We start from the raw sequence: 13425 nt of genomic DNA, 5'->3' as shown, positions 1-13425 counted from the left end.
GTTGTGTGAATTTGGGGAAGAGTAAAGGTACTCTTTATTACCACAGGCTGTTCCTCAGTGTTTTAAAGCCAATTCAGAACATTTTAATTCTAGGCAGTATTGAAATTTAGGAAATTCAACTACCAATTTGCACACAGGAAGATCCAACAAACAGCATTGGACTATAGCCGGACATTATGCTTGGGGATTTTTTAAGAATGGCCAAATGTTGCCTTAGCTGGATTATATTATAAATCCATCAAAGCAGATCCATGAGAGAGGGGTCTTAGACATACATAGGCAGGGAATCTGTTTTAAAAAAGGGAAAAACTGTTACAGTAACTGGGAGAGTCAGAGGTTTTGATTTTGTATTTTGTGCAGTGAGATTGGAAAGGGTTTTTTTAGAACCAGATTAACAAGTCTTTGAATGTACAATCCATACAAGAAATCTCCTTCGCCTTCAGGTAGAGCTGAGGATCAGCATAGCCTTAGCATTACAACATCACCTTGCAAACTTGAATTATAACTTTTTATGTGATTGAATTTAAATGTTATGTTACAGATAAAATTGATGATGCGTCAGCAATTCTTACATCACTTTCCTTCGAGTGAATACTGTTTATTTGGACTATAAATAATTAATTTCTGTCAATATTGTACACGAAGTAGAAGTCTTGATTTGAGTATGTACAGAATTATAATATTTCTATGCTGAAATCTGCAATTTTGAAATGATTGTAGCATGGCTAATTTTTTTAAGAAGTTGCACACATATAAACACTTGAATTAGTGGTGAATGTTACTGTTTTGTCTTAAATTCTGCACATAACTTTATTTTACAAATAGGAATCAACAGAAGAATGCAACATCAAAAGCACGAAGCTGCCACCTCTTGTTCCCTGTATCCTCCTTATAAGCAGAGCATCACCTGTTCATTTTCTGTCCAGCAGGTAGTAGCAGTGAAGAGGAAGAAGAAGAGGATGGAGGTGATTTTGTCACTGTGGAGTTTGATGATGGTGATGTGGGGCGAATTTCTTTGTCAAATATCCGTCTCCTCCCTCCAGATTATAAAATCCAGTGTGAGTAATGCTGCAGTACTGTGAAATGGTCTTAGAATGTTTACATACAATTTATATATTTGAACTTGGAAAATCTCCCAAATATCTAACTCTGAAGACAATGTTTTGTAAATTCTAAATGTATATTATGTATTTCATAATTCTAGCCAAAAGACAGCTGAACACTATTTAGGTGTTTTGTAAAAATATTGAGTCGTTGGCTGGTTTGCTGAGCTGACTGATTTTGGTGCAAACATTTCATCCCCTTTCTAGGTGACATCTTCAGTGCTGTCTGGCCTCCGTTGAAGCGCTGTTGTTCTGTTCCGTTCTGAATTTATATGGTCCGATTTGTCATGGTGGGTAGTTCTGTTTCTGGTTTTGCTCTGTAGTCGTATGTAGATGGCGTCCATTTCAACATGTTTGTTTAAGGTACTAGTGGTTGGAAACCAGGCTTCGAGGAATTCTCGTGCTTGTCTTTGTTTTGCTTGTCCTAGTAGTGTTACATTGTCCCAGTTAAACTGCTGTCCTCCTTTGACAGAGTGAATAGAAATGAGGGAGAGTTGGTGTTATTTGATAGGCTTCATCCTGGCAGCTTCATCCACCGATGCCTGGCAAATAAAGAACACCAAGAAGACACTGTATGCTCCAACACACTAGCCACCCTACCCTATATTAGAAACACATCAGAACTGACTACAAGACTCCTATGACCACTTGGAATAAGGACAACACACAAACCAACAGCCACACTTCGCCAGCTACTCTCAAAGATGAAAGACTCCATACCGACAACAAGCAAGACAAACGTGATATACAAAATACCATGCAGCAACTGTGAGAAGCAATACATGGGACAGACGAGCAGGAAGCACGCCACTAGGATACATGAACAACAACTCACAGCAAAATGGCAAGACCAACGCTCCCTCGTTTCTATTCACTCTGACAAAGGAGGACAGCAGTTTAACTGGGACAATGTAACATTACTAGGACAAGCAAAACAAAGACAAGCACGAGAATTCCTCGAAGCCTGGTTTCCAACCACTAGTACCATAAACAAACATGTTGAAATAAACGCCATCTACATACCGCTACGGAGCAAAACCAGAAACAGAACTACCCACCATGACAAATCGGACCATATAAATCAGAATGGAACAGAACAACAGCGCTTCAACGGAGGCCAGACAGCACTGAAGATGTCACCTAGAAGGGGGATGAAATGTTTGCACCAAAACCAGTCAGCTCAGCAAACCAGCCAACGACTCCAGTCACAACCTGAGCTACAGATCTTCGCTAAAACATTGTAAAAATATTATTTTATACGAAAGTTGCGTGAACATTCGGATTAAGACTAAATCAACACATTAAGGAGCTGTTGCTGTGCAAGTTCCTCCCTCCTTCTTGGCAGTGTTGACTTCTCCTCTCAGATATAGCCCATAGGCAGCAGCCACACTTTGAGTCCTTGCCCAGCAACCAGTATTCGTGTGTAAGCTACAGCAGTTATCACTGGCACGCTATGTAAGCACAGGGGAGCATCACCCATTTCTTCAGTCAGAACCCAAACATTTGCAGTGCCAGAAGTGAGCACAGGCTACCAGCTAGGACAGGAACCTTATCTCTCCCCTAGTACAAGGACCATTGATAATTCCAGTACAGGACAGGAAACTATCTCTCCTCTAGTACAAGGACCATTGATAATTCCAGTACAGGACAGGAAACTGTATCTCTCCTCTAGTACAAGGAGCATTGATAATTCCAGTACAACTACCATCATCCAGACTGAGACCATTGAGTCAGAACATATCACTAGTTGAATTGCATCCAAGGCCTACCCAAGCTACGTGGCTCAATGATTTGTTCCATGACTCAATCATTATATGAGCATTTACCATATCTTTCAAAGACACCCAAGTGCAAATTGTAGACCATAACTTAGATACTAGAAGTGAGTGACTCTCTGAGAATGAGTAAGGAGCCCATAGTTCGTTACTACTACAAGTACACGTGTGATTTTATGTCTTATTCGTTTGAGTGAAAGACCACCTGTTTCTCGCTCCCCACTGACTTGATTATTCCTGCTTGTCAAAATATCAAAATAAAAGCCATTATTGAATAGATATAAAAGTATATCATGTACTTATGAGCTGCTGAAATCATGTTTGCTTAGTACACTGTTTAATATACCAAAGAGTATCGCAATAATATCAAAATATTACAGTAATGCATACTAGGTAATTAAGTTGAAAAATAATCCTCTTTTTAATGATCTTTTTAATTTATTTCAAGTTTTATCTATCCCCATCTCCCTTCTCCCTCCAAGGCATTAGTTCCTTGCTGGAGTAGGGTTTCATGGGTTCTGGGCATCTACAGATAATTTTCCCAAATAATGAGTCACTGTGTAGAAGCCTAAGCAATGCATATCAGTCCAGTGCTATCCTCATGGTTGGATTTATCAGTGGGAAATTGATTTCAACCAAGGAACATTGTTGATTTCCCCCTGAGATACCAACAGAATGTGACGCCAATTTCTGCTGTGATCCCTTCCCATGGCAGCATGGATCAGCTTTTGAACCTGTATAGCTCAGTTTGTGGATATGGGTCTGTCTCTGAAATGTTGTCAGTCTGGACTTGTACAGAAATTGATCTTTAGACTGAAGAAAAACACTACATTTTAAACTCCAATGATCTTGAATTCAGGTTTCCAGAGTTAGGCAGAAGACTGTCAAAGTATTAAAAGCAATGTGGTAAAAAAAAAACTCATGTTGATATATATCTTCCTTCTACAGGTACAGAGCCTTCCCCTGCACTGCTGGTATCTAATGGGAGACTTCGGGTTAGGAAGTTGCCCAGCGAGAAGCGAGAAATTGCAGAAAACAGCCAGAATCACTCATTGAATGGGAAAAATTCTTCAGAACTAAGTAAAAACTCCGGCAAGAAGACTTCAGTAAAGGGGAAAGCTGGTAGGTGTATCTTTACTCAGCACGAATCTAATTGTAACACTACAAATTAAAGGTGCGTTTGCTAACACTCAGGAACAAGCAGACTAACAGCAATACTTCCCTCAGAGATCTTTCAACAAAGAATGACAAGTAACTAATAATGAAGGAAAAGAGTAAATCAGGAAAGAAAATTAAAGTGTTAAACAAAGTAAATTTTTTATCTGAATTTTTAAAATCAGCTTAATATTGCGCATGCATGTAGATATTTGTAGGTGGAACCAATTGGCAGTGAATATGCACAATCAGCAATTATTGTCAGATCTTAGGCGTCAGCAAACACATTGATAACTTAATGCTACAGCAGTAGCACAATATTTTCAAGGCAGGTACTTCTTTCCATTCTCTCTATTTGTGTAATTTACCGATACCGTGGGCTGTGAGGGACCTGGACCGTCAGCGCAATTTCTTCATTAATTTCCGCAAAAAACAAGAATCTCTTTTTAACAAAAGATTCTGACCCTTGATTTGTCGCAATGGTGTTTTGAAAATTGTTTTGCAAAGCATAGAATGTGTAGACTAGTTCTGAAACTCATTGACAACAGATCAATAAACTTAGTTTTATCAAGGAAATTGCATCAATATGTATCGCAGAAAGTTCTACGTATCAAAAATCCAGTATATATGGGTTCTATGCAAAAGGGGATCAATCGGTATTATTGATGTTGAAAGGAAGCTGAAAGACAAAGTCCAAATACTATATATACCCATGTATAAATTTAATTTTTGAGACCAGTCTCTTAAGGCAAAAGTAATGGGGTTTTGCACAGGAAATGTGTTCAAGAAAATAATAAAAATACACCACTGCAGATAATGGAGATCTGAAATAAAGACAGAGAATGCTAAGAGAAATGCAGCAGGTCTAGCAGTATCTGGAGACAGAAACAGAATGAATGTTTTGAGTCTAATATGGCCCTCGTTCAGAACTGTTTAAGTAGTTTGAAGGTGTTCACATGTTTTAATGGTCAATACAGGACTGAAGGTGTTATATCCAAATGCCTGCAGTATACGAAATAAGCTAAATGAGCTTGTGGCACAGTTTGAAATTGGCAGGAATGACGTGGTAGGCATCGTGGAGACATGGCTACAAGGGGATCAGGACTGGGAGCTAAATATCCAAGGATATACATCCTACCAAAAAGACAGGCAGATGGGCAGAGGAGGTGGAGTTGCCTTATTAGTAAGAAATGAACTTAAATCAATAGCTAGAAACAAAGTAGTGTCAGATGATGTAGAATCTGTGTGGGTAGACTTGAGAAACCACAAAGGTAAAAAAAAAATAATGGGAGTTATGTACAGGCCTCCAAACAGTGGTCAGGATTTGGGGCACAAAATACATCAGGAGATAGAAAACGTGTGTAAGAAAGGCAAGGTTACAGTTATCATGGGGGATTTCGGTATGCACGTGGACTGGGAAAATCAGGTTGGTAGTGGATCACAAGAAAAGAAATTTGTGGAATGTCTACGAGATGGCTTTTTGGAACAGCTTGTGGTGGAGCACACTAGGGAACAGGCAATTCTGGATTTAGTGTTGTGTAATGAGGCAGACTTGATAAAGAAGTTTAAGTGAACGAACCCTTAGGAGGCAGTGATCATAATATGATTGAATTTACTCTGCAGTTTGAGAGGGAGAAGGTGGAATCAGTTGTAATGTTATTACAGCTGAATAAGGGCAACTACAAAGATATGAGGAAGGAGCTGGGCAGAATTGACTGGGAGAGGAGCCTAGCCAGAAAGACAATGGAAAAGCAATGGCTGGAGTTTCTGGGAGTAATTGGGGAGACACAGCAAAAATTCATCCCTAGGGAAAAGAAGCATATTAAAGGGCGGATGAGGCAACCATGGCTGACAAGGGAAGTCAGGAACAACATAGAAGCAGAAGAGAAAGTATATAATGTGATGAAGGGCAGTGGGGGACAAGATTAAATATGAGGGTAAGTTAGCCAGTAATATAAAAGAAGATTGCAAGAGTTTCTTTAGATATATAAATGGCAAAAGAGAGGCAAAAGTGGACATTGGCCCACTGAAGAATGACACTGGAGAAATAGTAATGGGGAACAAAGAAATAGCTGAAGAACTGAATAAGTATTTTGCGTCAGTCTTCATGGTGGAAAACACAAGTAATATCCCAAAAATTCAAGGGAGTCAGCAGGGGCAGAGATGAGTAGGGTGGCCATAACCAAGCAGAAGGTGCGAGAAAAACTGAAAGGTCTAAAAGTGGATAAGTCACCTGGAGCAGATGGACTACACCCCAGAGTTCTGAAGGAGATAGCTGAAGAGATAGTGGGGGCGTTAGTGGTGATCTTTCAAGAATCATGGGAATCAGAGCGAGTCCAAAATTGCTGATGTAACCCGCATCCCCCCCCCCCACTTAAGGAGCGAGTAAGGCAAAAGATGGAAACTTACAGGCCGATTAGCCTGACCTCGGTTATTGGTAAGATTTTGGGGTCCATTGTGAAGGATGAGATTTCTGAATACTTGGAAGTGCATTGTAAAATAGGGCAAAGCCAGCATGGTTTCATCAAGTGGAGCTCACGCCTGACAAATCCGTTAGAATTCTTTGAGGAGATAACGAGCAGGGTAGACCAAGGAGAGCCAATGGATGTTATCTACCTGGTCTTCAAGAAGGCCTTTGACAAGGTGCCACACAGGAGGCTGCTGAATAAGATAAGGGCCCACGGTGTTAGAGGCAAGGTACTAGCATGGATAGAAGAATGGCTGTCTAGCAGAAAGCAGAGAGTGGGGATAAAAGTGTCTTAATCAGGATGGCAGCCGGTGACTAGTGGTCTTCCACAAGCATCAGTGTTGGGACCACAACTTTTCACTTTATACATTAATGATCTAGATAAAGGAACTGAAGGGCATTCTGGCTAAGTTTGCAGACAATACAAAGGTAGGTGGAGGGACAGGTTGTATAGAGGAGGCAGGGAGGCTGCAGAAGGTTTTAGACAGGTTAGGAGAGTGGGCAAAGGAGTGGCAGATGGAATACAATGTGGGAAAGTGTGAGGTCATGTACTTCGGTAGGAAGAATAGAGGCATGGACTATTTCTAAATGGGGAGAAAGTTCAGAAATCTGAAGTGCAACGGGACTTGGGAGTTTTAGTCCAGGATTCTCTTAAGGTAAACTTGCAGGTAGAGTCTATAGTTAGGAAGGCAAATATTATGTTGGTATTTATTTCAAGAGGACTGGAATATAAAAGCAGGGATGTCCTTCTGAGGCTTTGTAAAGCTCTGGTCAGACCACATTTAGAGTATTATGAGTAATTTTGGGCCCCATACCTCAGGAAGGATTTACTGGCCCTGGAGGGCATCCAGAGGAGGTTCACGCAAATAATCCCAGGAATGAATGGCTTAACATTCGAGGAACATTTGAGGACTGTGGGCCTATACTCGATGGAGCTTAGAAGGATAACGGGGATCTAATTGAAACTTACAGAATATTGAATGGACTGGACAAAGTGCACAATGGGAAGATGTATCCATTAACAGGAGAGACTAGGACCCAAGGGCACATCCTTAGTGTAAAGAGAAGACCTTTTAGAACAGAGATGAGGAGAAACTCCTTCAGCCAGAGAATGGTTAAAATATGGAATTCATTCCCACAGAGGGTTGTGGAGGCCAGGTCATTGAGTATATTTAAGACCGAGATAGATAGGTTCTTGATATGAAGTGTTATGGGAGAAAGCAGGAGAATGGGGTTGAGAAACTTACCAGCCATGATTGAATAGCGGAGCAGATTCGATGAGCCAAATCGCCTAATTTCTGCTCCTGTGTTTTATGGTCTTGATTTAGGCATGATTAGAGGTGGTTGCTTTGAAAACAGAAAAAACCAACACAAAATAATTCATACTATATGTCACTCATAATCAGATCACTTTAATAATTTGGCTAAATAAACTAAAATGTAAATATAGAAACATTTTAGGTTTTTATTTACCAGCCCTCATTTTCATTTATTTATACATTGATAATGAAATCAAAACATTAATGTCTTCAAGACTATACTTTTGTTTCTGAAATTTTCAGGCTCTGACCCATAAAAGACTAACAGCGACTCACATTATGTATATGAAAATTACAGGGTGTTAGGCCAAAAATATAACAGGGGCATTTTACAGAAGTTCAACTCTTACATGTGCATATATACTATTTTCTGCACTAATGTGGGTGAGAAATATTATCATAAAGTACTTCCTCATTTATGACACAAGCCATCAGAATGAAGCAATTCTAAGACAAACATAACCTGCTCAGATGCAGAATAAGATTTTGTTTCCCTATGTCTGTGTGGGATTGTGAAATTACGAGCAGGGTGTGCAGCAGGCCATTCACCTTTAAGAACAAGACTCAAACTACCCTAGCATTTTGTGTAAGACTCTTAGAACAGTCAGAGGGGGTTTTCATCTCATCGTTCTAGCCGGAATTTGAATTCAGCTGCCGAAGGTAAAACACCTGCACCACCCAACCCTCTGAAAGAGAAAATTTGATAGTAGCTGAAATGTAACTGAAGCCTTCTAGTAGTTACCTAAGTTTGTTCAAAAAGCTTGGGTTCATTTTGAAGCACAACCACACTCTCTGTTAACATTTAAGTTCTCCTGCCAGTTAAGGTGATAATATAATGGTATGTGATAATTTACAGTCTGTAATACTTGCTGTGATTTTGTTATTATAACTATCAGAAGATCAAACATAGATGAATTAATAAGCTCAAAGATGTTCTAAAGAAGAAAGATGCCACTTATATGCATTGAGCAACACATGAGTTTGGCTGTTGGATGAATTTTGTAAAGTTATTACAGCGCCAGCACAACTGAGATTACAACAGGACTAGTACGTAAACAAAGAACTGGAAATGTGCTGGGGTTTCTACATTGGATTGGGATCAAATCGGACAACAAACCTGACAAAATCATTGTGGGGAAGGAAGTAACAAATCTTCTTCTGGCAGTGTGCATGATTCACTTCATTGCATTGGCCAGGATAGCAGATAGTGTTCAGTTTATGCAGACAGCTCTGCAAAGCTTCACTTTGACTCTGTGTGTACAGCAAGACTATTTCATCAGTCAAGCAACTGCAATAAATGTAAATTAAGTCAAGGTTGCAAGAGGAAGTTGGCTTGAATGTACAACAGAAGGGAATAGCCACTCCTACACTCACTTCTTCATGCCAAACTAGCTGAGAGCAACAAATGGGCAATAGCAGTAGTGCTTGTAAAAAGGTGTGACAGAATGGAGCAATATTAAATGCACTTTCAGTTTTCAAATACGCACGCAAATTTAATAGAATGGTTAAAGGGATCTTATACTTTTTAAATGTGGTATTCAATTGTCAAAGTTGCTGTTATAAATGAAGAATAGTTCCCACTGTTGTCTATCAATTGATGTGGACTCGCAATGGCCTTCAATAAATGATGTTAGACAATAGAATAGCAACTCTTTTACAATGACATCACAAAAAAACAGACAGTTACAACTCACAGCTGTGCTCAGTATGTGCATAGTAACACAATGTTAAGATCCCATGATAATTGTTTAGTACTTCCCTCACATTGTGATTCATGCAAAGCAGGCAAGTCCTACCCTGTTCCAGGATATGCCCCCATTAATTTTTTTTCTGTCTCACTTTGCCAAGCAGAGCACAGAATAAGAATTAAAGCTAACAAATCAGGTTCATTTGCAAGACAAACAAAACAGTTTCTTCACTTTCTTTCCCGAACAGACACAGGCTGTACTGCCAGTTATTGAAAGACGCACAATGCTACACTTCTTCATACAAATGACTCCTTAGGATCTGATATAGGCTGTGGGGCCCAGATTTTAACTCTGAACCAGTACTTGGCAGGAGTGCCATTAGAAACTCACCCATAACTTTGGAAATGAAGCCTGGAATGTTTTAACTCCAGCCATTGACCAGTCTGAGTGGACAGGTGCTGGAAGCAGAACATGGTTGAGTGAACCCATAAACCAATGCATCAGCCAACACTAGATGAGTAATGGGATCAGTGCTGGGCCATAACAACAGGACAGGGATGCTTAGCAGGAGAAGAATCATTAGGTGCTAAATTGAATCCAGGAAAAGTGATCCTACTCATCCAGGCCCAGCAAGGAAATAATTTTTAAAATTCTTCAAATATTTTTGGGCCCCTTCTAACCCAATCCAGAATAACCCAGCAGAAAGCTTACTGCCTCTTCTCACTACTGCCACCATATACCAAACTCCCCTACCTGCCTGACACCCATACCCACCAAAACAAGTTAAAGTCCCAGGATCCCAATGTCTTCACGAGGAGATGGACATGCATGGGCTAAAAAAGAACCCCACCAGCTTCAATTGAGTGCCCTTGTTGTCTGCTCAGAAGAGCAGTTGATATTCTAACCCTGTTAGCTCCATGCTTTGGGTAAATGCCATTGGCAATTTTAACTGTCCAGCCACCAAGTTAATTACCTGAAGAATTGTGCCGTTTGTCTCTCGCTTCTTACTCAACCCCATCTACAATTGGTTGCATGCAGTTTTACTGTCCATTTAAACAATTTGTCAGATTGGAGATATTCTCACTCGTGTATTTGTGGAATACAATAAAAAGAATATCAGTTCGCAGCAATGCCCTATTCGTACTTTTTACATGTGCCTATGTGCCACACGATGTCACAGAATCACCACTTCTCTGTTGCTTTTGATAACAAATATAGCTCTACCATATTTTACATGTCTCAAATAGAGTAGTTTTATTATTAGATAGTTAAGATATTTACTCCCAGTTGGTTTGTTTGAAATAATACCAACCTCATTCTGAAGTAGTTGGGAAGCAGGTGCGTACGTTTTAATAGTTGTCTCTATCATTTCCAGCTGGAAAAGCCTGGTTTCTATTCTCTGAAACCTTCAGCTTGGGTTTAACTCTCCCCATTTCAAACCCTACACCCCCACCCCCAATCTTGGAATTGATCCTGTCTTATCAACTGTTTGTCTGATACCAAGAGGAAAGTTAGCTTGGACAATCTAGTCCTTTGACGGTTTGAACCAAATGGGCATGAGTGAGTCAAGGACAAACTGATGTCTCAAAACTAGGCCATATTGTGAAGATATAATTTGTGGTACTAATTTAGAGCAATCAGGCATCAAGATGTGTTCTCTTCAGCTCTTTATCATATCACTGCAAATGTAGAAGACTTAATTATGCAGTATTTTGTTTATTTCATGTATATGTTACATTTGGGGTCGAAACCCTTGGGTTAGGAATGCGTCTCCTGTTATGTATTGACATGGGAAGTCTTGCTTTGTATAAGTTGTTTAGATTTAACGAATGGTTTCCAGGAATATATCCATTCCTTAAAACAGAGTATTCCTATAACTTGTTTATGCTTTGCATACATTTTAGGACTAAAACTGTGTATTTTGGTCTGAGATTCAGACTGTAGTCCTTCAGCAACAAAGAAGTGAGATGTATTTGGGTAGCTTTGTGTTCTATAAGGTACAGTTATTACATATGTAAACTATCACTGTCTTCTCTATGGCTTTAACAGTAGAAGTAGGGGTACCTAGACTTCACTGATGACTTGCTGCTAGTAGCCATTAGGGCCTATTTTGCATGAGCAATTTCTCATTGGAAAACCTTCAGCTTAAACTATATACAGTGTTAAAGGGACATTTGTCTGTTTCTGACCAATAAACTGATGAACTAGTCACCACTAATTAGTTACTACTAATAGGTGTTCAAACTAGCATTTTATAATATTAAATGCTTCACAATATTGCTTTACCTATTTTATATAGGTGATAAAAGCAACTCAGTGCAATGAGGCTTGTAGATGCAAGGCCCATTTATCAGGGCATAGCAGAACAATAAATAATTGCAGGGTTTTTTTAGCATAAGGAACATGAATATTCAAAAATACATTTTAAAAAGTAGGTATCTATCTAGAGATTTCCATAATTCTCATTTGTACAGAGGGATGATTGATTGCCTTGCAATAATACTATCTGATTCTCAATTGAAATTGTGCAAGAATAATTGTTTGCTGTTTCCTTTTGCAAATAGGTAAAGGAGTTTTGAATACTGAGGTTTCAACATTGCTGAAAGCAGGGCACATGCTCAGTAAAAAGACAGATGTGCTGATAAATTGGCCAGGGATCATCCAGACAAAGAAAAGAAATTCCAGTAAGAGTACCACTGCTTTAGAAAACCTGTTTCAGTTGAACGGCAGTACAAAGAGAACGAAAAGTAAAGAGCGTTTCCTTCCAGTGCAAGGCCCTCCTCCTCCTATTTTCAGTGGCGGCTTTGAGGTCGACTCTTTCAGCAGCATTGCTAACACTTTTGCTTCCTTTGGAAGCAGTACAAGTCTCACACCAAATCCTAAGGCCCTAAAGTACAGAAGGGCAGAAAAAATGGATGTATCAGTTCCAAAAGGTGGCAAGAGAAAAACAGGAGCAGAATATTTGGTTAAACTAGATCACGAAGGTGTGACATCTCCAAAAACAAAAAATGGAAAAGCCTTGCTCATGGGCGATAAGGAATTTGGAGGAAAAGTTGTCGCTGGCTACTCCCAGCTAAGCAAGGAGCGAAATGGAAGGATCGAACTTCTGAAAGGAAAGCACACTCAACTTCAGAACCTTCCTATGAGCTTAGCAATGAATGAGTACACTGGTCAGTCAGAGTTTGGCATGGATTGTGACACTGACAGCCATAGTTCGTACTCTGATGATGAGGATGAAAATAGAAACTTGCAACAGAGTGTCACATCGAGATTTATGACTAGGCTGTCTGTCTCTTCATCATCTTCTGCATCTTCATCATCTTCAACATCTGGTTCTACCTCCACTTCCAGCTTGTGTTCATCAGACAATGACGACTCATCATATAGCTCTGATGATGATTCTGCGGTCTTGCTGCAAACTTGTATGACACACCCTGTGCCTGCATTGCTGACCCCCTCAGATCCACGACAAACAGAGCCAAAAATGTCGCCACCCTCCTTTTCTGTCAAATCTGCAATGCCTGCGAATAAGATCAAGTTAAAAAGACAGGAGGAATTCCGACTTCAAAAGGCCAAGGAGTTATCAAAGAGACAGAGATTACCGTCGGTGGAAAATCGCCCGAAAATCTCCTCCTTTCTCCCAGCTCGACAGCTCTGGAAATGGTCCGGGAAGCCAACTCAGGTAGATATCAGTGACTTATAATGCTGCTAGTAATCACTCCACTCCCAGTGCAGTGATAGGTTAAGAGGCCCCTGTCCCTGTGAATGTGTGGAGATGGACCTGAAACTTTCCCTTTTAAAGTTAATCTCCATGTTCCCTCCATCCAGGAGGGCACGTGACCAGACAATTGATCAGTAATCTTGTTTTAAGATGGGCCTATAGTCAAACATATTAAGTATACTGAACTATATAGAAAA

The 13425-nt window shown here is 39.9% G+C and overlaps 1 protein-coding gene across 1 annotated transcript in view; it reads left to right on the top strand.

Annotated features, from left to right (window-relative positions):
- Nucleotides 1–13425, top strand: part of bahcc1b (BAH domain and coiled-coil containing 1b) — a 133790-nt gene that overhangs the window by 109317 nt on the left and 11048 nt on the right. Inside the window, exons 19-21 of the mRNA XM_048610840.1 lie at nt 927–1058; nt 3827–4000; nt 12072–13189. Of these exons, the coding sequence (XP_048466797.1) occupies nt 927–1058; nt 3827–4000; nt 12072–13189 (1424 nt within the window). The remainder of the gene's footprint in view (nt 1–926; nt 1059–3826; nt 4001–12071; nt 13190–13425) is intronic.

The sequence above is a fragment of the Rhincodon typus genome, chromosome 23 (genome assembly GCF_021869965.1).
Source record: "Rhincodon typus isolate 14 chromosome 23, sRhiTyp1.1, whole genome shotgun sequence".
Lineage (NCBI taxonomy): Eukaryota > Metazoa > Chordata > Chondrichthyes > Orectolobiformes > Rhincodontidae > Rhincodon > Rhincodon typus.
The sequence above is the reverse complement of the archived record's forward strand: the minus strand, read 5'-3'. Positions and strand labels throughout refer to the sequence as shown.